The following is a 21,546-nucleotide window of genomic DNA, read 5'->3' on the forward strand; positions in this document are numbered from 1 at the left end:
TGTGTGTGTGTGTGTGTGTGTGTGTGTGTGTGTGTGTGTGTGTGTATATGTGTGTGTGAAACATCCAAACAATTTCCTAAAGAACACCAGTCGTCTCTTTAACTGTGGGAAAATTTCCGACTGACTATATTTTCATGGATATGTTATTTTTGTTGTCAACACAGAATGTTTTCTGGTTTCTTCTGTTATCAGTGTCTGCAACTGTTTCCTTATAAAATGGTTTCATCCTCAGTATTTTCTGTTTTTACATGCCAGCAAAAAATATTAACAAATCTCACTTTCATTTAGAAAATTGTTGCAGAAATCTCCTTAAATAAGAATATTCTGTTAGATATTTGTTGCAGTTTAACAATTTAAATGTCTTGTTAACAAGGAAACACATTTTCTACTCTATACGGACATAGCGCCATATCTTATGTGTTGCTTGGAAAAACGGTAACAAATGAAAATTACCTACATTGTTTGACTTTGTATTGTTGACATTTTATTTTTCTGTAATTGCCAATTTTATGCCATAGTTTTTATATTTATGTTTTGTGTCCTTGAATATCTTGAAAGAGGCCTTTGATAAGTGCACTATAACACTTTGTTGAAAGTTGAAAAGAAATTTTAAATAATATAAAATTTTTACTTTTTTTAAATGTAAACTTTCATGACTCCTGAAGTTATTTGAAGACGGAGCAGTTGTTTACAGTGCGGGTGCTGGAGGTTTAGCATCCTTCAGTAAAAACCCTTCCAGTCTGAGAAACGCAACGTAAATCTGATCGCCTGCTGTCTTTATGTCTCAAAACTGGAAATGATATCAGTACCAGTTTTGTCTTCTCCCAGGCTGACTCGCTTAAATGAGACAAATTGGTTTTTATACAAAAAGGTCCTGTTTAGTTTGTGTTTTGTATTCTGTGACCATTCTTTGTGTAACTTTAAATGCCTGGTTGGTTTTGGTGAGATGACGGTCTGTAGATATGTGGTTGCATGAGTTGTAAAAAAAAATAAATAAATCACAGTATTGAAATTTGGGCTTGTTAAAAGAAACTCGAATCTTTGTCCACTTTGATAATTATGTTAGTAGCATAACAAGAAGGAATCGTTCAGGATTGTTGAAGTGAAGTTATTCCCTTTTATGTTCTCTTAGATAATCACTCTGATAGAAAAAAACAAACAAACAAACTACATGTTCTGTTCTCAGTGTGCGTTTCATACAGGAAGATAATTGGTGATGCACTGCCTCCTACAGCCATTTCCCTGTAAGTAACCATTGAATTTCTTGTAGATCCAAATGTATGAATGTCTTAATGGTTCAAAAACAACGTTTGCATAAGCACATTTTATACGCATCTGATAAAATTATACATTTTAAAAACAGATTAATGTTAAATATACATGTCAGTCTTTATTTTTCCATTTCTAATGCAAAGCAAAAACATTAAAGTGAGGGGCTCCTGATATCTTTTCCTTTTATCTCACCACAGGTTCTTGGCTACCAGAAGTTTTTTTTTTTTTTTTACTTTTATCTGTCAGCTTCCACTGTCGCCACGTCACAATCTGCAAAACAAGCCAAACATGCAGCAGATTGATTGGACAGACGGCTGCTCCTCAGACAGAGGAGCTCTGCTCATTGGATCGTGGGCTGCAGGGGGCTCTGCAGACTATAAAAGCATCCACTGCACACAGATGGAAGCACAGAGGGAATCTACTGCAGCTGGCCGGAGCTACAGCATCGCACACAGCTGGAATCCTCACCGAGAGACGCAGCTCAGCCATGAGTGAGGTAAGACCCTTTCACTGAGCTGCAAAGCTTCTCATTTTATAAATTAGATTCATGAATATGAGCTTTTCTTTGACTTTTGTGCAGTCAGCTGAACTACTACACTCTCAGGTGTTGACATTTTGTACTTTATAAGTGATAAATCTCATTTGCGTGGTTGTAAGTTTACACAGTGAGCCGACTGAACTTTTCCTTTAAAATTATGTCAAATTTATGCTGTTGGAAAACAGAAGTTAAAATCCAGCCATATACTCAATGTGCTTCTGGTTTTATAATCAGAATAAAATTTGCTCACAAGATTATCATGCGAGTGGCTGCAGGGCTGACAACTCGACGTCAAACAACTCCTTCCCTGAACATTGTGATAAAGTTCTGAACGTGTTTCTACGTGACATTTCAAGCCGGATCCGCTGTGATGAAGCGGAGACGGCTCCGACCTCCGCGCTCATGCATCATTTATCGGGGTCCAAAAATCAAACTTTGCACGTTGACTTGGGAGGGTTGGAGATAGAGAGGAGTGAGAGAAGACTCCTTACACACACTGTTCAGTTACTGAATTATTCAGAGTAACTGCGAAGCCGGAGGAAGAAACAAAGAAAAAAAAAAACACTCATTCTGTCAGTGTGCATTTGTGAGCACAGCCTCCAATAAGACCTTATCACGAATTGCTCACCCTGAGGATCACCGCTGACTGAGAGCACGAGGATACATATTTTATCTTTTTCCTCCAACGTCCCAGCTGCTCCTTGGAGCAGCTTGTAGTCTGGTGTTTAGCTTTCTATACAATGTGACACAACATCCAATGGAGGTTTTATTCTTTACTCTTCTGTGCAATTCTTACGGAGTGACGTTCAAATAAAAGTCAGGAAACTTTGAATGGTCAAATCGTGGACAGCAGTATGATGCATGATGGGAGAATGGATGAGTTTCCTAATCTACGTCTTTAACGGCGAGTCAGTTTGGATTTTAAAGAACGTTATGATCATTGGGACTCTCGCAAATGGTGGAAACGTGACCTGGCCAGGCTAGTTTTCATCTCCGTGAAAGCAGAGACGCAATGAAACAGAAATTCAACATGGCTGCCGTCGTTTCCGCTGGTCTGAAATAGTGTGAGAAGCCGCTTCCGAGTCATCTCAGACTCAGTGTATGAAAGTTGAACCACCTGGTTTTGGATGCCAAATGTAGCTGAGTGGTTCAATTTTAAATAATTAGTCTTCTGTGTGCAAGTCAAAGAGAAATGTATGTTAAACGTAAAGAAAAACAATAGGATCAAGTCTTCAGTTTGTTTCTTTTCTGGTTAAGTATTCCTACTTAGAAGTTAAACATTTTTTTAAAATAGCTTAGTTTGTTGCCTGTAGGGGGCGCTGTGTTCTGTCATTTCAACCAGAAATGCACATCTTCTTGTTTTTTTTTTTTTAAATAACAGCCCACGTGTAGGGTAGAGTCAGAAACCATGCTGGGTTTTTACAAACATAGACTTTTCAACATAAATTAATTTTCCAACATTTTTGGCAGCTGCATTGAAAATGTTCTTCCTCTCCTGCTAGCAGCTGTGAAATACCAGCAGCAATATGTTAGACATTTTTGACCTCCAAGGTTCCATGAATGAACCTTCAAATCGAGCAACAACTTAAATAAAAACACAAAAGCCTTAAAATGAAACATCCAAGAGAAAAAAAAGAAAACCTGGTCACTCCAAAAGCAGCAAAAGCCCGATATTAAAAACAAGGTAGTGCAGTTCGGCCTTTAATTTATCCCAATGAACCAGAAGCTGCATCGCTTCATCATTCCCACCTGACTGATTTGAGTCACACGATTTCCTTTGGCAAACAGGAAACTGACAGCTCAGCCTCCCCAGTTCACACCGTCGATGCTGGAGCTCCACAGAGCTGTGTGTTCAGACCGTTCCTGTTCACTGTACCTGGAATACTCTGATGATACTCAAAAACAATAACCATGTCATGAACTACCACACCAAACGTCAACACCCTATTGTCATCCAAACTGGTGGAATAGTGTAGTTTTATACAAAAACACTTACCAGTCTGCTGCTTAAAACAACTACTCTTACAGATTTTATAGAATTAATTCATGCATTTTTTTTTACAAAGTTGTTAAACTAAAATCACAAAGTTGTCCAACACTGCTGCAAAAAAGGGCTGGAAATGTAATGAGAGGTGAAGTAAGTTCAGTGTGCTCGTATTGCTGCTGTTGTGCTGCCATGTCTATTATGCTGTAAATACAAAACAACCCTTTGCTTCAACTCCATGTCGAATAACGGCCAGATCACAAAAACTTCTACATTGCACCAGAAACTCCTTGCATGGCTTGTTAGACACTTAATGTCTACCATCCATCTTTTCCCCCTCCTCCATCTTTTTAATTTCGTCGTGTGCGACGCTGTAAATCTCAGCAGCTGTCGAGATTTCACACACTGCCAAATTAACACTGAGGCTGCAATAAAACTGATGTATTATTTACTTTCCTCATTAGTGCGGCTGGCATAATTTGCTATCAAATTTCCGCACATGAGAACGTTCACCAGGCAAAAAGTTTTCAACCAGAAACTGAGATGTCATTTTCTGGCAATGCCACAGTAATTCCACCGCAGGTTAATTGGAGTTAAGTGCTAGCTGCTATTAGACGATCCACCAACACGCGTGACATCATTAAGGTGTTTTTTTATTTTATTTTTTAACATAGAGCTCATCTGGACAATTAAGTGACCAAATTCTCTTTCAGACCTTTAAAATTGGTCAAAGAATGCAATGAGAGAAAAGATTCCTGCGAACATTTTTAATGAAAACATCCAGTTCTGGAGTGGAGTGGTTCTTGAGATGTCCTGCTGTGTTAGCAAAGCCTTTACTTTAATTACACTAAGAGTTGGATGAGGTGGGGGGGCCATGGTGACCACTTGGCAAAGCCGTTAGCTCCATCATCCAAAGAGGAACGACCTCCTTTTTTTTCTTGTTTAATGATATTAGAGTGTTAAAAGATGCTGAGCAAAGTAGAAAAAAAAAAAAACTGTGCGGTTAGTAGCAAACACTGTCCACGCATTGATTTCTTTATATTGCCTCAATCTAAGTCAAAACATCTTAAAGAGATTAAAATGTGACTGAACGTGAAAAACCAGGAAATCGAAAATATTGCTTTTGTTTACATTTGGGATGCAGCTTTGTGAACAGTTCATAGTGATTTACTGAGCGACCCCCGACCTCCTTTAAAAGATAAATCGAGATTAATCTAGTTCGATCCGCAATCCATCCAATCCGTCAGCAGGCTTTGCTGCTGCTGAAACCTGTTCTTTAGGTAATCTTGGATTCTGCAGGGCTTTGGACAGACAGACAACTGTCGCTCAGTGTACATCATCAAAACAGATTAAGATGGAACGTATCATGCCGTACATACTGCCAAAACGGGATTGAATTTTGAGCTCTCGCAAAGAACCATATGGATAAATTCATACCAAAGCCGTCAAAATGTTACATTGGGATTTTTCTGGGGGGGGGGATTGAACGTAATTTCATGGTGATGGCTCATATTTGCAGACCGCTGCAATAACAGTAGCAAAAACCTTTCAAATCATCCCTAGTTCTCTTTACATAAAATAAAATTTAGGAAAACTCATTGCCTCAATTTTTCTTTTTTTTAGGGGGGTGGGGGGGATTTCATTAAATTAATAGATGGAGTAACACTAACTTTTGCAATTTTAGTGAGCATGGCTTAATAAATCTGACTGTCGTAATTACTCAAACAGTAGCCAAACAGTGGGTAGAAGCCACTTTTTTTAACTACTTATATTAGAGGAAAACTACGTGATAGAAAGAGTTCCTGCTTTTTATTTGTTTCTCTGCTCAAACTTTGACAGAAAACCTCCCAAAAAGAAAGCGGTGATCATTTGCAAAATAAACACAACCATATATGCAAGGCTACACCCTCATGAAGTATTCATAAAAATGAACACACAACTCACTCGTGGTGCAGATTTGTATATGCAAATCCAAATGGCAAAAAGCAGCTATTGAGAGCCGTACCGTTCTGAAAGCGGCTCAGGCTGATAAAATAAAGGCTGAGTGCTAAAACTGGTTTATTTCATCTGCTTCTTGTTCAAAACTGGATGTCTAAACCTTGCCATCAAACCGTGTAGCCAACACCAAGCTGTTGTCAAACGGTACGATATTTAGTATGTAGCAAATCAACTCTGGTGTACAAGGCCCAGTCCCGTTTGAGTCGCTTGTACAGTATGTGCTCATCTTTTTTCTTCTTCTTCTTTCAGCTCAAACAAGATCTATTCTTATCTTTAAATTCTATTTTTAACCCGATCTGTAACTAACTGTGTGTGGTATCCTGTCTAAATGTTTTAAAACTGCCTTTGAGGTGGAATGAATTATTGACCAGAGGACGACGGTCCATCGTTCAATCAGCCACCGCATCCTGGCCTCGCTGCCGTCCCGTTTCCAGTCCGCCGCTGGGGGGGAAGCCGCTCCGGAGCAGAGGTGGCGCTGGGATGAGCTGCCTCTGACCTAGATTTTCTTTCTCCTTGTTAAATTCTTAATAGATCCTGAGTGCAGCGCGGTGCGTCTCCCTGGGGAGTCCGTGTAAAAGAACCAAAAATAGCCACACACCAGGAAGGTGGTTTATTCATTTGACCAACTCCCTCTCCGTCAGCAACCCTTAACCAACACGACTCACTTGTGCAGGAGAAGATCAGACCACGCTGATTCAACTTTACTTCCACACCCGGATGTTTCCATCGCGGCTTTTCATTGGAAACCTTCCGCCGGAACCTTTGTACTCATGCGTTTCCGGCTCGCTCGTTTGTTGGACGCGCAAGCAGAATCCACAAACAGCAGCGATGGAAGACCAAGTCAGTTTTCTCACCCGAATCATTTTTCTGATGAACAACCTAAATAACCGATTAAAAACAACAAATGTTTTGGTTGCGCAGCGCCTTGAGCGTCTCTCGGCCCGAGGTGTGACGACACAGCCTCTCAGTCTCTCACCCGACGGATCATCACAGCGCAAATTAAGCAGATGAAAGTCAGCATGACGCCCTGAGTCCCAACAGCACAAACTGGCTTTGAGTTTTTTTTTTTTTTTTTTTTGCGTGAGCAGTAAAGCAGATGGCTACTTTGCCAAACAAACCTCCTCTGTTCGCACTGCTTCCATCTCGTGATGGAGCAGGAGGCAGATGTCGGGTCTTAGTTTGACTTTGTTCTCGTTTGACTCGCAGACATCAAAAGTGCTTTGGCATTTGGAAGTGAAAGCGCGGCGTTAATAATTCAAGCTAAACATGGTGAGATGAAACGACGATCTCAGCTGGAAACCGTCTGTAAAAAAAATGATTTGCTTCACATCACGTGAAGTTCAACCTTCTCAGTGGTGCTTTTGTACAAACTGAGTAGCGCTAAACATCTCAAGGACGTATTAGTTGTCTTACTTGATGCAAATGAGATTACTTTGAGAATGCTGGACGTCTGACACTCAGATGGGTTCTGCATTCAAAAGCTGCAGTTTCAAACTCTGAGAAGTTTGTGTTGGTTTCAGTATTTCTCCTTAAGAACTATAATCAACCGTACTCAAACAATAAGTTACTTTTCCTAGCCTTCCTGGCATGAATGGTGGTTAATTATTTATGAGCAAATGTAATGTTATTATCGAGGCCCATTCAATAAATTAGATTATTGTAAAGCCCATTTGTTTTAGTAGATTTATGACTAAGTGAAACACATTATGTAGATTGATTTCACACAGATGGATGTTTGAAAGCCTTTATTTCTATTAATACGTTTCCACTTATAGCTAATATGAAAACATATTTAAAAGTAGAATCTTACATCAGACCAATAAAAAAAAAACAACATATTTTTAAAATTAGAAATGTGGGCTTATTAAAAAGTATGCTTCAGGTTATTTTTAAAAGGTACTCTTAAGACTGATCAGGTCTAATTTATTGAATATTACAAAATGATTAGTGGGTGAGATTTTTCCCCTGTAGTTAGGATATTTTTGGTTGAGCCTCTGGGAAATTATAATCATATTGTCACATTGCTGTGAGTTAGTAAAATACATAAATACTCTGAGCAGGGGAAGTCTGACATTTTTGGTAATTAACACGTGTCTTCATATCCATGGAGTATAACATTATATTACCAGATATTAACTGTGAAATGCTTTCATAAACAAAGGCTCTCAAGATCTCTAAATTCTGTACATTTAGAGAAACTTTGCTGTAATAAATTCAACCTGCCAGTTTTCTGGTGGAGTCCCAATTCATGTCCACAATTGATGCTTTCTAATAATCCATAATAATTAAATCCATATTTAGAGCCTGTTTGGCGGGCGTCGTAGGAAGAATAACACACACTCTGTAACAACACTCCATTCAAACTCAACATTGGCGAATGATCAACAGTCCTGGTCAGTTGTGATCGCTTCAAACTGTGAGCGGTATTTGGTTTCTAACACGGTACCAAATCTTCAAATCTATTCAGAAAAGAGTTTGTTTAAACGGCTTCCCTCTCTCCCTTTATTATTAATGAAAACAATGAAAGAAAGCAGAAGTCCATACTTCCTTTATTGGGAGGTGTTTTCCATTTCGGTTGGATTTTATCGACCTTCTACCTGCTGCTGTTGGCCACAAGCGCTGGTTTGTTCAGTGATGGGAACAAAAACAATAGATTTCTGAAGTTCTGTTCATCAGTCGGGACCAATCACTCAATAGTGGCCACACCAGCTGATTCCACTGTGAGCCTTCGTTAACAATAGGGGGAAGTCGGTGTGAAACAAACGCCTCACTGGAAATGTTTTGCCCATCAAATATCACTGATATGCAGCACAAATGAGTGAAAATACTTGGGCTGCGTCACTTAAATCACTTAAAAACCACAGTGACCTCTAAAGGTTTTAACTAAGTTTGGATTTAATTTTAAACATGCTAGAATGATTATATATCTTAGAGAAAAATCTTGAGTTCATACCTGGCTCTGTTTTTTTTTTTTTCCTTAAGTGTTGAAAACATTTTCCTTCCTTCTTTGACTCTACAGAGGAAAACACCCGGAGCAATGACTGGAAACACCAAGCCATCTGCTGGCCACGGTATGTTCAGAGCGCCATGTTTTATTCTCGTTTCGGTTTGTTAGGGATTGAGAACAAAAGGCCCTTCTAGAAAAACTTTTGGTTGAAACTAAGAGTGATGATGATGAGGATTGTTTTTGTATAATTCTGTAACTGTTTTGTTTTGGTGACATTTAGAGATTCTCCTTTCCAGTTTCCTGTTTTGTTTTTCCTGTTTTTATTTCTGTGTGGTTCACTTTAGTTCCTGTTTCCTGTCTCTCCTGTTCCTGAGTTTCTTGGTCTGTTTCTGTTCAGTTTTTCTGTTACTAGATGCTTTAGGGTTTTTTTTCTAAGTTTTGTTTATGTAGTAAAACATTTCGTTTGTGAATTATTCGGCTTCCAGCCTCATTTGAATCACAAAACTATCAAGAATCAGCAATTACTAATAACAGGCCACATAATTTCCACCTTTTGGGGCTTTTAAATTATAGTGTAATTTTTATACTGTAAAGGTTTTTGTCAAACAAAACCCTTCGTTATTGCTGTTGACGTTCCGTCTTTAGGTTTTTATAAAAATGTTCTTTGAACTGCACCTTTAAGACATTCTTTCATTCACCTTCCTGCTCAAAAATATGAGCTAAAACGTGATCATGTTTCAGTGCAGCTGTTATGTATTATATTTTTTTTATCTTATTTTTTTGACGTTAAATCCAAAGATTTGAAGCTTATTGACTTTTATGAACAAACAAGAAAAAACTCCTTCCCCCAAAAGAAGCAATTTAATGTTATAAATTTTTTTTCAAACTAATGAAAACATTTAACAGTAAAAATTCGAGTTTGTTTCACACAAACGAACAACGGCCCGCCTCTAGTGGGATTTCTTGTCTCATGACCGCAAATACTTTTATTCCTTCAGTGAGACTTTTCCGCACGTTTCCATTACAAATGTGCACAAAACACCAAACATTTCGCAATTGTGGTGTTTCCACTGAATAAGAGACACGTTTGGTCACTCATTAAAAAACGTCGTCCTCCCACCCCTTCCTGTCCTCGTCTTTGTCATTTCCGCCAGCGGTAACATCCTGCTATTGATCGCATGACTCGTGATGCAAAGAAAGTGTTTCTGTTGCAGTTTAGTGAAATACGCTAATGTCGATACGGACAAACAAAAAGCACCTGATCCTAGCTCAAAAACGTTTTATCAAAAAACTTTAGTTTTTCCAATTGGCTCAGTTCTATGGTCAATAGAAATGCAGCTACTGCTGCTAAATTATTTTCCATATCAATACACTACGAAATCTCCCGTTGTAATTCTCTCCGCTTCTTCAAGAGAGCTTCCTGCTAACACAATGCATGCAGCAGGTCAATGGCAGCTAAATGACTCCGTCGCCTCAGCCCACTGAGAGAAGCACACCTGGAGGAGGAGCAATTCTCTTCTCTCTGATAAACCTGAGAGGACCGCTGCTGAATTGGGTTTCTGTCCCAGTAGATAAGGAGCGTTACAGCACAGATTCATCCCGCAGGAACACGTTCCAGAGGCGATGGGGAGGGATCTGAGAAAGTTAATTGAATTTCCCAAAAGTGTGAAATGTGCTTATTTCTGTCATCTTTCTCGTTTTCTTCCATGACGTGGTTTCGAGTTGCCGATATTGAGTAAAATGCAAGGTACTCTGACATGTTACACAAAATAAAAAGAAAGAATAAAAAATATGCTGATGTTTTATAATCAAATAAAATGCAAGTTTGCTGAAGTTTTCTTCTGATTCTGGGAATGAAAGTTTTTTTTTTATTTGTGTCTGCATTTAGGAACTGTTTCTAGACAACCATTTTGGAGCTCTTTTTTCTTTTTTTTTTAATAATTTGTATTTCTAAGTTGTTGAAATGCAGCAGGAATCTTTGGGCCAATTTCTGAGTCAACCGAAAGTGACCCAATTTCTTTAAGTACCATCTTATAAGCAAAGACAGAATGAAAGAAAATTCACATCCTTTATTTTACTGCTAGCAGTGCTAACCACACCAATCGTGTGTAGTTAATTAATAGACCTGAATATTCCCTGAAGCAGGGAATGGATGCAGAGTTCCATGTGGCTCTTTTGGACCCTCCAATGTGTTCTAGTAACTTTGGCCCAAAAATGCAAAAGAATCAGTCGATGCTTTTAAATGTAAAGGTAATAAGCAGTTCTTTTCCTAGGCATTTTAATGCGATATATACGTACCATTTCCAATCCATTTAACAAACCGCTGGTTCCCTCCACCAGCTGACTTCTTAGTGCATCTCTCTGGTAAAATCCAATCCTTTGTAATTTATACAGCTCTATTAAAAATAACTAAATCTCACACAAAGCCTTTTTAAAATTATTTTCCAAAAGGTGTTGGATAAGCGTGCCATGTTTCTGAAGTCCAGCTAAAGTGAGATGACCTTTGACCTTCCAGAGAAGACAGGACCATTAGGAAGAGTCTGTGTGTGTTTTGAGAGTCTGCGATTCTGAAATATAGCTTTGTTTTTATTGTCATCCAAGCAACGCAGAGCCAGCAAAAGGCTCCGTCTAAACGTGAGTAAACCGTTTGGGGGAAAATCCCCTTTACTGCCAGATTGGCCACTTTCACCAGGACCAGCACAGCATGCATGGAGCTCTGCACTGTACGACCCACTTTGATGCACGAACACACATCACAGAGGAAGCAGTGAAGCCTCAGATCTAAATGCTGAATATTTTCTGATCTATTGATCACATTGTGCGTGTGCGAAAAACCAGCACTGCCTTATGTTTAACATATGCACTATGTTTACCCCTTGAAGCACAAAGAATTAGGTTTTGCTTGACTGGAAGTTTACAAAATGCATGTTGACAAGTCCCAAAGTTTCAGACGGGATATCCCTTAGAAACTGGGGCTATTTGGTCAGTCAACACTGTCTTTATGAAACTGAAAAATGCAAGTTTTAAAAGACAAAGAAAGCTCAAATCTACTGTAAAACAAGCAGGTGGCTCTGCTTGGTTTTGGAGCTCCGAGATCCGTGAATCTCTGCAGCACACAAGTCTCTGGACTCAGACACCGGCCGCTCGTCACCCAACAGGAAACCTTCATCGAAAGGATTCAAGAATGGCCAAAAAAAAAAAAAGGCTCGCCGTCATTGCAAACCATAATGCTGCGAAACGTCTGGAGAAAACTGTGGTGTGAAGATGCAAACATGAGAGCTTAAGCAGTTTGCTTTAGAAGAAAGCAGAATAAAATAATTCAAAATGTTGCCTTTTTTCAAGTTCCTGGTTATTTTGGAGATAGCTTTGTTTACTGCACCTTAGTCCATGCCTACATGTTAAACTTATGTTCATAGACGCAACTTATGTCTAACAAACAGCTCATGTTTTCTCCTTCACTGTCATTACACTTTGTTCCACTCAACATAAAGATATTTTGAATGAAGTTGAAGTGATTCACCAAAAAGTGTTTAATTCAGACACTTCTTTTTTCATTCACTGAGTATTTTGATTCAGCATTGTTTATAAAATAATGACAGTTTAGAATGAATAGTAATAATAGAAGTTATTTCTTTTCTTTTCCCAAAAACTAATCGTTCAAGCTGAATAAACAGTTCATCAAATGTAAGAATGTCATATTTTGTTTAATGAGTTTCTTTCCCTTCAACACTGAGTCTGATTTAATGTCGGACAGTTCAGGAAAACAAGATTTTTTTTTTAATTCAGTGTATGTAAATATCTGGGATCATTTAGGTTTGGGCATTTGTCCACAGATATGCGGTCACTCCGGGTCTGGAATGGGTCAACATGTTAACCACAAGCTTCTAAAAGGGCCTCTTGGCCAAGTCTATCTTTTCACTCTTTCCCTTCCTGTCTACCTCAGATGAAAAGAAGAACAACGTCCCCCAGGACTTTGACATCGACATGGACGACCCCGAGACGCAGAGGGCCGCTGTGGCTATCCAGTGTCAGTTCAGAAAATTCCAGAAAAAGAAGCAGGATGTGAAGTCGTAGAACAAACGTCGTCAGACTCGTCGCTCTCCTGATATGGTCTCGGTTTTGCATGTCGATCAAACTGCTGCACTGTCCAGAGCTGCGAGGAGAGAAGGCTGAGGTCGGGGCTTGGGGGGGGGGGATCCTGGAGGTCAGGGTGGGCGGGAAAATATCACTGTAAAAGTCTGTGTAAATTTTACAAACACTAAAACATCTGATATAAGCATCATTGGGTTGGTGACTTTTCATTCTGAATGGGTCATTCTTGTTGAGTCTTATAGAACCGTGTAAGGCGCAAATTTACACGTAGCAAATAATTGGGAATAATTGGAGAACAGAAAGTCACAGATTATAAATGGTTTAATAAAGAGCCCCACTGAATGTCTGAGTAGCTATAACTATGAACAGCTTCAGCTTTTACTTTCACGCCGCTGTGTTGTTCTGACGTGAACGTTCTGCTGTCCCTTTAACGTCATCACGGCTGTGTCAAACACTGTGTACTTGATGTTGCAATTCTTGGTGTGTTATTGTGTTTTGCTGCTGTGACATAACTGATTCAATGTTCCTGTAGTTTTCTTGTATATGTTTAGTTTACAAACACACAGAGTTATGCACGCAAGCTTGCACACATGCATAAAAGAAGAAAACAAAAAAATCACTAATAAAGAAATTTAAAAAACAAAAACAACACCGATGAGTCAGTTGCTTTCCTTTGCTTCACAACTACAGTTAAGCCAAAATGTCAATGTCTGTGTTGGATTACAGCTGCAAAAATACACCACTCCTGGTCAAAAACAACCAATTAGAGTCAGGAAGAGTATCTTAATGCTGTCCATCAATCACATGTACTCGCTGCTCGATGTGCTAACAGTAGAAAAACAACTTACAGTTTCAGGAAAACCGTTTATCTGCTGTCTGTCATTGGTGGCCATGCTAACAAGCCTTTGCATTTGTAGCGGGCTACGTTGTGGTGAACCTGCTTTAGCATAGCAAACAGCAAAGGGGGACAAGTGTGTGCCAAGACCCTCCTCTTGGCTCTGATTGGTTGTTTCTGACTGAACGGTGTATTTCTGCAGTAAATACTGGGAGATGGAATAGGAGCTTGATTTTTTTTATATTATACTGTCACAACATAATTTTAACAAATATGCAAGGCACTGCATTAATATTAGCAAACATATTAGCATTTCGTTGCCTCACACTAGTTAGAGCAATAATAAAGATTTTAGCTATATTAGTTATTTTTAGTATACTGAATGTAAGTGATGCCCCACATGGTACTGACAGCATTTAGGCTAGCATTAGCATTTTGGCTAATTTTAGCTGAACATACTGAATGGAGTAAGTCCATGTCAACATGCTTGTGACTCTCTACAAGCTCTTGAGTACATTGTAGCTGACTTTAGCATTGATGCTAATTTTTAGCATCAGAACTCTGGGTTCCAGCCGACGGGCACACTTTGTCATACCCCGGTTAAATTTCTTCATAAATCTTTCCGTTTACTTATTCTTTCTCCAAACTAACAGGTTGTTTGTATTTTCACTAGCATGTACTCGTCTATAAGCCCAATAATAATCAAATCACGGACAACAAAGTGGCAGTTTCCAATTGTACTGACACCAGTCCGACTTAGAACACATTCAGCCCCAGCAAGATCCTGATGAAGCCGACACACTTAGGTGAGTTGGTGTAGTTGACAGCTTAGTTAAAATGAGTTTGAAATCCAATGAAAGTACACAAACAATGCCCAATGCACCAGAAATGCACCTTGATCCAGTGCCATGACTGTCACTTCACATTCTTAGAGTCATTTATAACGTGCAGCTGGACTCCGCTTCATCGATCACCTTTTAGTAAATAAAAGGTTATTCAGGTAGCATAATGTTGGACTCTTGCATATTTTCATATTAATTTTCCTGCTGAAAGACCTTATGATGACCCATTTATAGCTTTCTGACAGACTCCACCAGAGTTTGATTGAAATCTCCTGTTAGTCTAGAGTTTATGTCATCCACTCTAACAAGACCTTTGGAAAACGAACATAGCATTACAGGGCCTACGTTGTATTTAAAAATTGGGTTTGAAGTGCTTTCTTTTTTACATTTTTATAATGAATTTTCTTTAGAAAAACCGTGGGGTGCTTAATGTTTGCTAATATGTCGCTGTGTGCCTCTGATGTACATATTTTCAGTTTGACTTGTTTTAAATAGCTAAAATCGGCTGGAACAAGGTTTGCCTGTTTTAGCTGTTAGCCAGGATTTATCCTTTCGCAGAACCATCTGACTATGTGGGTACAAAAACCATTACAAAAAATGTTAACTTAAAAAAAAAATCCTAACTTTGCTTCTCTAATTTTCTCAGGTAAAACATCTAATTTTAGTACAACCATTACTGTGGTACGTTAGCTCGCTCAACAGCTAGTTTCTGCACATCACAACAGTTTTCTCCAAACTGCTGTCATGACAACGTGCTTAAGACTAGCAGCTGGGTCTATGCCTGAAGAATCAGCACATGCACAGCAGCATAAATATGAATAACAGCTGCTGCATCACCATGTATTTTCCCTCTCTTATTGTAAATAGCTGATTATTTATAAAATGCGTCTGGTTTATGTGACCACGCCAGCTCGATGGGCAGCTCGATTATTGTACAACAGCGCCATCTACAGGACTGGAGAACAATAATAAGCAACCAGCAGGTGTGTTATCTCCAGGTTTTTGTCAAAACAGTTTCAGCCAGCCGCGTTTCAGGTAACAACATGTAGCTTAATTTCCAAAACTACAGATGAAACCACATATTTATACACTCAAAAAAAAAAGAAGTATATTCCTCACTGCCGCACATTAAATCAGACTCAACCTGGCTTGTTTTAGACCCTTCAGATTAGATTTAGAAAAGGAAAATGATTTCTGATTGTTAAAACCTCGCCTTAAAAACACTGATAATGATATAGCTATGTAGTTTGCAAATACACGAAGACTTTTTTAAAGATGTGACCTGTGGCTTGGTGAAACTGAAGCCGTTTCTCCATAATGACAGTTGTTACACCTGGAGGAAAAAGTGGACCTTCAAAACTTAAAACTCCTTCAGAAATATGAAATACAGGGTTGGCAGCATCATGTTGTGTGTGTTTTGCTGTTGGTGGAATTGGTGAAAGAACATTTGGTAATACTGAAGCAAACATCTCAATGCACCAAACAGGAAGTTAAAGCTTGGGCACGCATGGATCTTCCAAATGAGCAATGACCCTAAACATGCCACGAAATTGGTTACAAAGTAGTTTTAGGACAACAAAGTCAATGTTTTGGAGTGACCATCACAAAACCCCCATCTTAATCTTTCAGAAAGTTAATGGGATGAGCTTAAAATGTGAAATGTGTTCAACCAAGATGGTCTCAACACTCGACTCGGTTACACCAGTTCTGTCTAGAGGAATGGGCCAAAATTCCAGGAAACTGTTGTGGAAAGAAACCCGATTTGTCTGACTCCAGTCACAAAGTTTAAAATTCTGATAAATATTGAGGACATGTACGGTATTTTCCAGACTATAAGCCGCACCTACAAATATTTTTGGGGAAAAAAAAAAAAAAAACTGGAAACGTACATATATAAGCCGCATCGGGCTTTAAGGCGCTGGTATCTCCGCCGGACGCAGCCCTCCATCTCCAAGCCGAACCATGGATTCGTTCACGCCGAGTTTACGTACAGCGGCTCCATTTCCTTCCTGTACTGCCAGATTGATAGCCTTCAACTTAAAAGCGGCATCTTTTTCTTCGTGTTCCAATGATGAGCGGGTGAGTTTAAAGAAATTTCTCCGACGTGGTGGCTGCTAGCATGTGCTTGTTCTAAATGAAAATCAGCACTTTCTTCTTTGATTTCCAATTTTGACTTCCAACGATTCACTTGCTGCTAAAGCGCCCCCTGGTGGTTGAAGAAAAATCCACAGGAAAGCCACATGGTTCAAAGAGTGGGGGAAAAAAAGTAGCCGCTTATAGTCCGAAAAATACTATACTAATAGGAAAGATTGTGATAGTCCTACTTGAACTAAAGTACAAAACATCTTCATTCACTTTAATGCCTGACAGGAAGGAAATAATGGAGATGTGTTTTCTTATGAAGTGTATGCAAATGTTTAGCGTTTTGTAGTTTCATGGGGTGTCATGTCAAACCTGCGCGGGACACTTTGGGGAACAGCCATTTTATTAGTCAAATTTGAACCTTTGTGTTAGTTTCTCTTTATTCCAGTGCCACCATGGTGAACACCAATGTTAAAAAAAAAGTGACATTTTTTTTCGTATTTTGTTAAAATGTATAATCAGAATGAAGACAGTTAACAGAAACTAATCGTAGAAACCGACAGCATGACCTCACAGCGTTTTGTATCAAACTCTCGTCCCTTCAGACTAAAACAAACAACAAAAAAACAAACGAACAGAAGTGGGCCAGGGCAGACAGGAATTAAAAACAGCTTCTTTATGTATATCCACATTATTCATATTTTTTTTTCTTATCTTTATTGTCATTTATTTTATTTTGTTTTTTCCCATAGACGTTAGAAGTTTGGTTTGACGTTGGGGATTTCTGCTGGATTGTCTCACATGTCTTATCTTCCCTGTCGAGGAGCATCGCTGCCAACGCAGCAACGGTAAAATCTACTGAGAGGAGAGAGAGCCACGACGACTCTACCTAGTGCACTGTAAGGAGAGGGCCAGGGGGTCAGGGGTCAAGGGGGGGGGGATCTATCTGGACACACTTGAAGTGCAAACCCTCAGTTCTCTAAAGCCTCCCTGTTCTAGCTAACATCATTTACCACCCGGGCGAACAAGCAGTGGCAAACTACACCTGAAGACAAGAGCCGGAGAGCGTCCAGCCCTGCATTTATACTCACAACATAGTTATTTCTCATCATTACAGTACAGTATAGATCAATAGTTTTCATATACTTGTCTTATCTTTTTATCATATTGCACCATCAAGAATGGGACACAGAGAAAGATTAACAGAGACTCCATTTCCTAATTAAAACAAGATATGTGCAAACATGACTAAGGACTTTATTAACCAAATCAAATTCTTCCCTGTAATATCCACAAATAAAAGTGATTTCTCTTTTTATATATATATTTATAGTAATAAGAATAATAAATCTTCACATTGGATCATTTCATAGTGTGACAAAACGCCTGACTGGACAACCCAGCCGCGTCCGTAATCATTGTCTTTTTAGTTGGTCAGTCCCCATGCATCCATAGGAAATAGATTTTTTTTCTTTTCTTTTCTTTTCTCTTCAAAAAAAGTAACAATTTGAGAGCAGCTGAAAAGTTTGGACTGGTGTCAATTGCTTTTCGTTCCAAGGTTTCTCCTCCGCTGCCCCTGTTCCCTCCGAGGTTTTCGTTCGGCGTCTCGGGGGGGGGTGAGGGAAAAAATAAACCGTTCCGTAGGAAAAAAATGACTCCAAATCGTCATCTTCCACTGCAGGAAACTTAAAAAAAAAAGAGGAATGAACAATGTCTTGGATCTTATAAAAACATAGAGCAGTAATGCTGACAATAGATCATTTGGTAATTGGTAATTAATGATCGTTAATAGCTGGCAATTAATTAATAATCACTGATTAATAATAAAGAATTACCAAGAATAAATAATGCTCCCTTGTTGCTCAATTAGTTTGGCAAAGCTCCTCCTGGAGTCGATCCGGATGGGTGAATTTTTCCTCCCAAGGTGAAAGAAAATAAAAATACAAATAAACTGTTAAAGAAAACTCTAAAATCAATAAAAGGAGATTAGTAAAAGTGACCCCCCCCCAGCCATGAAGGGAGGGCACGTATATACAGAACTGCGTGGTGAGAGTCAGTTTACTGCACTTGAGTGTTAAGTCCAGCGTTAGAGTGAGTTCTGGTCCCGCCCCAGGCGCCCCTGCTGTTATACCAGCGTGTAGGACTTTGCGTAGGGGTTGCTGCTCTGTTTCAGATGTCCTCTGGAGTCCAGCAGGGACTCCTGTGAGGTGCTGAGCTTGGCGGCCTGAGCCAGCTCCGAGCCCTCCCTGTGGGGCAGCGTGGCCGCCGAGCCGGGCTGCCACTGGGCCGCCGGGTCTCTGCTGGCCTGAGGGGCCTCCGTGGGCGTGGGCGGCGCCATGCGGGACGGCCGCTTTAGCGAGCGGCTTTTCTGGGGCTCCAGGCAGGTCTGGCCCATGGCGGCTCTCTCGCCGCCTGCTGTCCCCCTGGAGGAGCCCGAGCAGGACATGCCCCGGTTCAACAGGAAGTCCATGCGCAGGTACGGAGGAAGGTGAACCAGCTCGCCCCCTGCAGGACAACACAGACACAACACAGTTAGCTTAGCCCTTTCATGCATAGTGGTCACAACAGTGGACAGTTGTCTAAAAGCCATGTTCTTGTGGATTTTTATGTTTTAAATCCACACAGACCACTGAAGTGGACACTAATGCATCATAAAATACACCATCAACTGCTGGCCATCAGCTGCAAATGCAAGAAATTATTTATGTTAAATCCAATGTGGCCGACAGACAAAAAGCATGGCAACCGACCCGGTCCCTCCTTCTACTGTAAAACAAATAATGTGACATCAGATAACCCCTAAAGAACAACACTACTGATGTATTTTTCAAATAACAACTTTGTATTTGGAGAAAATTACAATTGAACACCTAAAAAAATAAAATAAAAAAAATGTTTGTTTTTACTAAAAAAATTTTCCTACCTTTTTTTATGCCTTAAAATTAAAAAAAAAATCCTGACACAAAGGATCATAATTCATGCATGAAAGGGTTAGAATGATGTTGTAAAAACATCATCATTTTATAATCATAGCATTATTATTTCTGTTTTAATCATCTAGTGTTTAGCTTCACACTTAAGTACTTGTATATCCATTTACTTGATTCATTAACTCAATCATTTGCATCATTAAGTTCTTGCTGTGTGCTTGAGTCCCTTTTATTTATATTTCCACAGCAGTACGGTTTTAGGATGATAAAAATATCATCCTGAAAGTGCAACTGGTTCATTTCCTATAATGAGACAAAGACTTGTCCCAGATATATGGACGTGTTATTTAGACCCCCACCTAAAACGCGAGAGCATTTCCTGTGTTAGTTAGACATCTGATGACTTGAACTCTCGTTTTCCTCTTGTTCAAGAAAATCCTTGAAACAAACGTTTGGGGGCATCTGTCTCTGATTTGATTTTGCCTCCAATGTTTCCTTAATATTAATTTTCCTAACAGATGAAAAGACAGACGTTTTTTACCGATGCAAACAGAAGAGTGATCGACAGCCAGCTCCTCCATTAACCCTTTAACAACCTTTCTACCAGCGACTCAGTTCCACCAGGTGTTTGCTAATTGCTGCTGGCTAGTCTGGAGGAGCTGAGCGTGGAAGGTGGTGCTTGGCTCCCAAGAGCATTTTACAAACCCGAACGGTTGCCATGGGAGATTCAAGGATTTATCAAACATGCGTGATCGAATCAAGGCAACACTCCAGGTATGTTTTTGATGAGGGAATATCATTATAACATGACGTAAAGTTCAGAAAAGTTGGCTTTAGAAAGCGCTGTCCCATTAAACAGACAAGATTGAATCCTGAAAGCTTACTTGATAACGACATATTAAGAAATTAACCTCGACTGCATTCTGCGATACTTTCTAAATCCATAAACAGCGATATTTCTTAAAGTTAGTGTTAGTAGAACATGTCTGTATTAGAGGTTATTAAGCTGTAAGGAAGCTCTGACACACTGCGGCCTTTCAGGCTGCGCTAAGCGGAGCGCCGTGGCCTCACCCGGTCTGTGGGCCTTGGGCACGGCCATGTTCATGACCCGGCTGACGTCCTGAGGCTTGGGCGGGGAAGCAGTGAAGCGGCAGATGCCCGACTCGGACGGCGTGCTGGACGTCAGGCTGTCGGTGTAGTCGTTGGTGCCGGCCGTCATCTGCTCCGAGGAAGTGTCGGAGATGAAGCACTCGGTGATGGTGAACTTGGCGTGGCGCAGCTGCTCCTCCATCTTGGCGTGCTCGTAGGCCCGGGCCAGCTCCTCGTAGGTGGAGGAGGCGCTCTCTGTAGACACCATGCTGCTCCGCGCTCGGTCTGGACACGGCGTGGAGTTAGTGGGAGGATTAGTGCCGAGAGTTAGTGGCAGAACAAGGAACCTCAGAGCTCGGTCACAGACGGATCCGACGGTACGCGTTTGATGTTAGAAAGCAGCTCCAGCGGTCAACTTGAAGCTCACCTGTGTCCTGAGATGGGCTGACGCTGTAGCTGTCGCTCTCCTTGTCAACAGAACCTGCGACCCTGGGTGTCGGCAGCCGCCAGTCGGTGCTGAGCGTGTGGGAGGAGACAGGGGGGTGGGGGCGGTTCAGAGTCCACTGGCTGGCGTAGCGGTTGCGGGCGGCTGGGCCGGCTTTGGCTGTACGGCGGGCGGTCGGGTCTGAGGACAAGGAGGAGAGCCCAGCTTCATTCAGAGTCTGACTTAGGATCTCGCCACCTTCCTAAAATAATGGCCCAAGTCACTTTTATCGAAAAGTGATATTTACGGAGCCCCTAAAGGGACATGGAGAAAAAAAAAAAAGGAAAGAAATCCCGACTTATTATCGCGAGATCCCGAGAAACTAAGTCGGGATCTCGAGATCTCGAGATAATAAGTCGGGATCTCGAGATCTTGACTTAGTTTCTCGGGATCTCGAGATAATAAGTCGGGATCTCGAGATCTTGACTTAGTTTCTCGGGATCTCGAGATAAT

General features: G+C 40.3%; 2 protein-coding genes across 6 annotated transcripts in view; one reads left to right on the forward strand and one right to left on the reverse strand.

The window, feature by feature from the left end:
* The first annotated feature begins 1,641 nt into the window (after positions 1 to 1,641).
* LOC107834291 (Purkinje cell protein 4-like) lies at positions 1,642 to 13,482 on the forward strand. Of its 3 annotated transcripts, XM_016665379.1 has the most exons (4): positions 1,642 to 1,768; positions 8,812 to 8,863; positions 11,341 to 11,373; positions 12,683 to 13,482. In XM_016665379.1, the coding sequence occupies exons 1-4, from the start codon at positions 1,760 to 1,762 to the stop codon at positions 12,811 to 12,813; spliced, it is 225 nt and encodes a 74-aa protein (XP_016520865.1). In that variant the 5' UTR covers positions 1,642 to 1,759; the 3' UTR covers positions 12,814 to 13,482. The 3 variants fall into 3 exon arrangements, with proteins under 3 accessions (XP_016520865.1, XP_016520866.1, XP_016520864.1); XM_016665380.1 differs by lacking the exon at positions 11,341 to 11,373; XM_016665378.1 differs by lacking the exons at positions 1,642 to 1,768; positions 8,812 to 8,863; positions 11,341 to 11,373 and adding an exon at positions 12,365 to 12,609 and having other exon boundaries at positions 12,650 to 13,482.
* Positions 13,483 to 17,008: 3,526 nt separating this feature from the next.
* The window catches only part of LOC103129771 (Down syndrome cell adhesion molecule homolog), a 101,017-nt gene continuing 96,479 nt past the window's right edge, over positions 17,009 to 21,546 (reverse strand). For all 3 annotated transcript variants that reach the window (XM_016665369.1, XM_007540959.2, XM_016665371.1), the window contains 3 exons: positions 21,037 to 21,234; positions 20,592 to 20,894; positions 17,009 to 19,095 (listed from right to left, as the gene is read on the reverse strand). In XM_016665369.1, coding sequence (XP_016520855.1) covers positions 18,716 to 19,095; positions 20,592 to 20,894; positions 21,037 to 21,234 — 881 coding nt within the window. In that variant the 3' untranslated portion in view covers positions 17,009 to 18,715. The remainder of the gene's footprint in view (positions 19,096 to 20,591; positions 20,895 to 21,036; positions 21,235 to 21,546) is intronic.

Source organism: Poecilia formosa, unplaced genomic scaffold, assembly GCF_000485575.1.
Source record: "Poecilia formosa unplaced genomic scaffold, Poecilia_formosa-5.1.2 Scaffold576, whole genome shotgun sequence".
Lineage (NCBI taxonomy): Eukaryota > Metazoa > Chordata > Actinopteri > Cyprinodontiformes > Poeciliidae > Poecilia > Poecilia formosa.

What these genes read in the sequence shown, in the direction of transcription:
- LOC107834291 (XM_016665378.1), top strand. Translation starts at nt 12,447, where the DNA reads ATGAGTTTCTTTCCCTTCAACACTGAGTCTGATTTAATGTCGGACAGT. An exon ending in GTCTGGAATGGGTCAACATG is followed by an intron (nt 12,610 to 12,649) that starts TTAACCACAAGC and finishes TGGCCAAGTCTA; the next exon opens with TCTTTTCACTCTTTCCCTTC.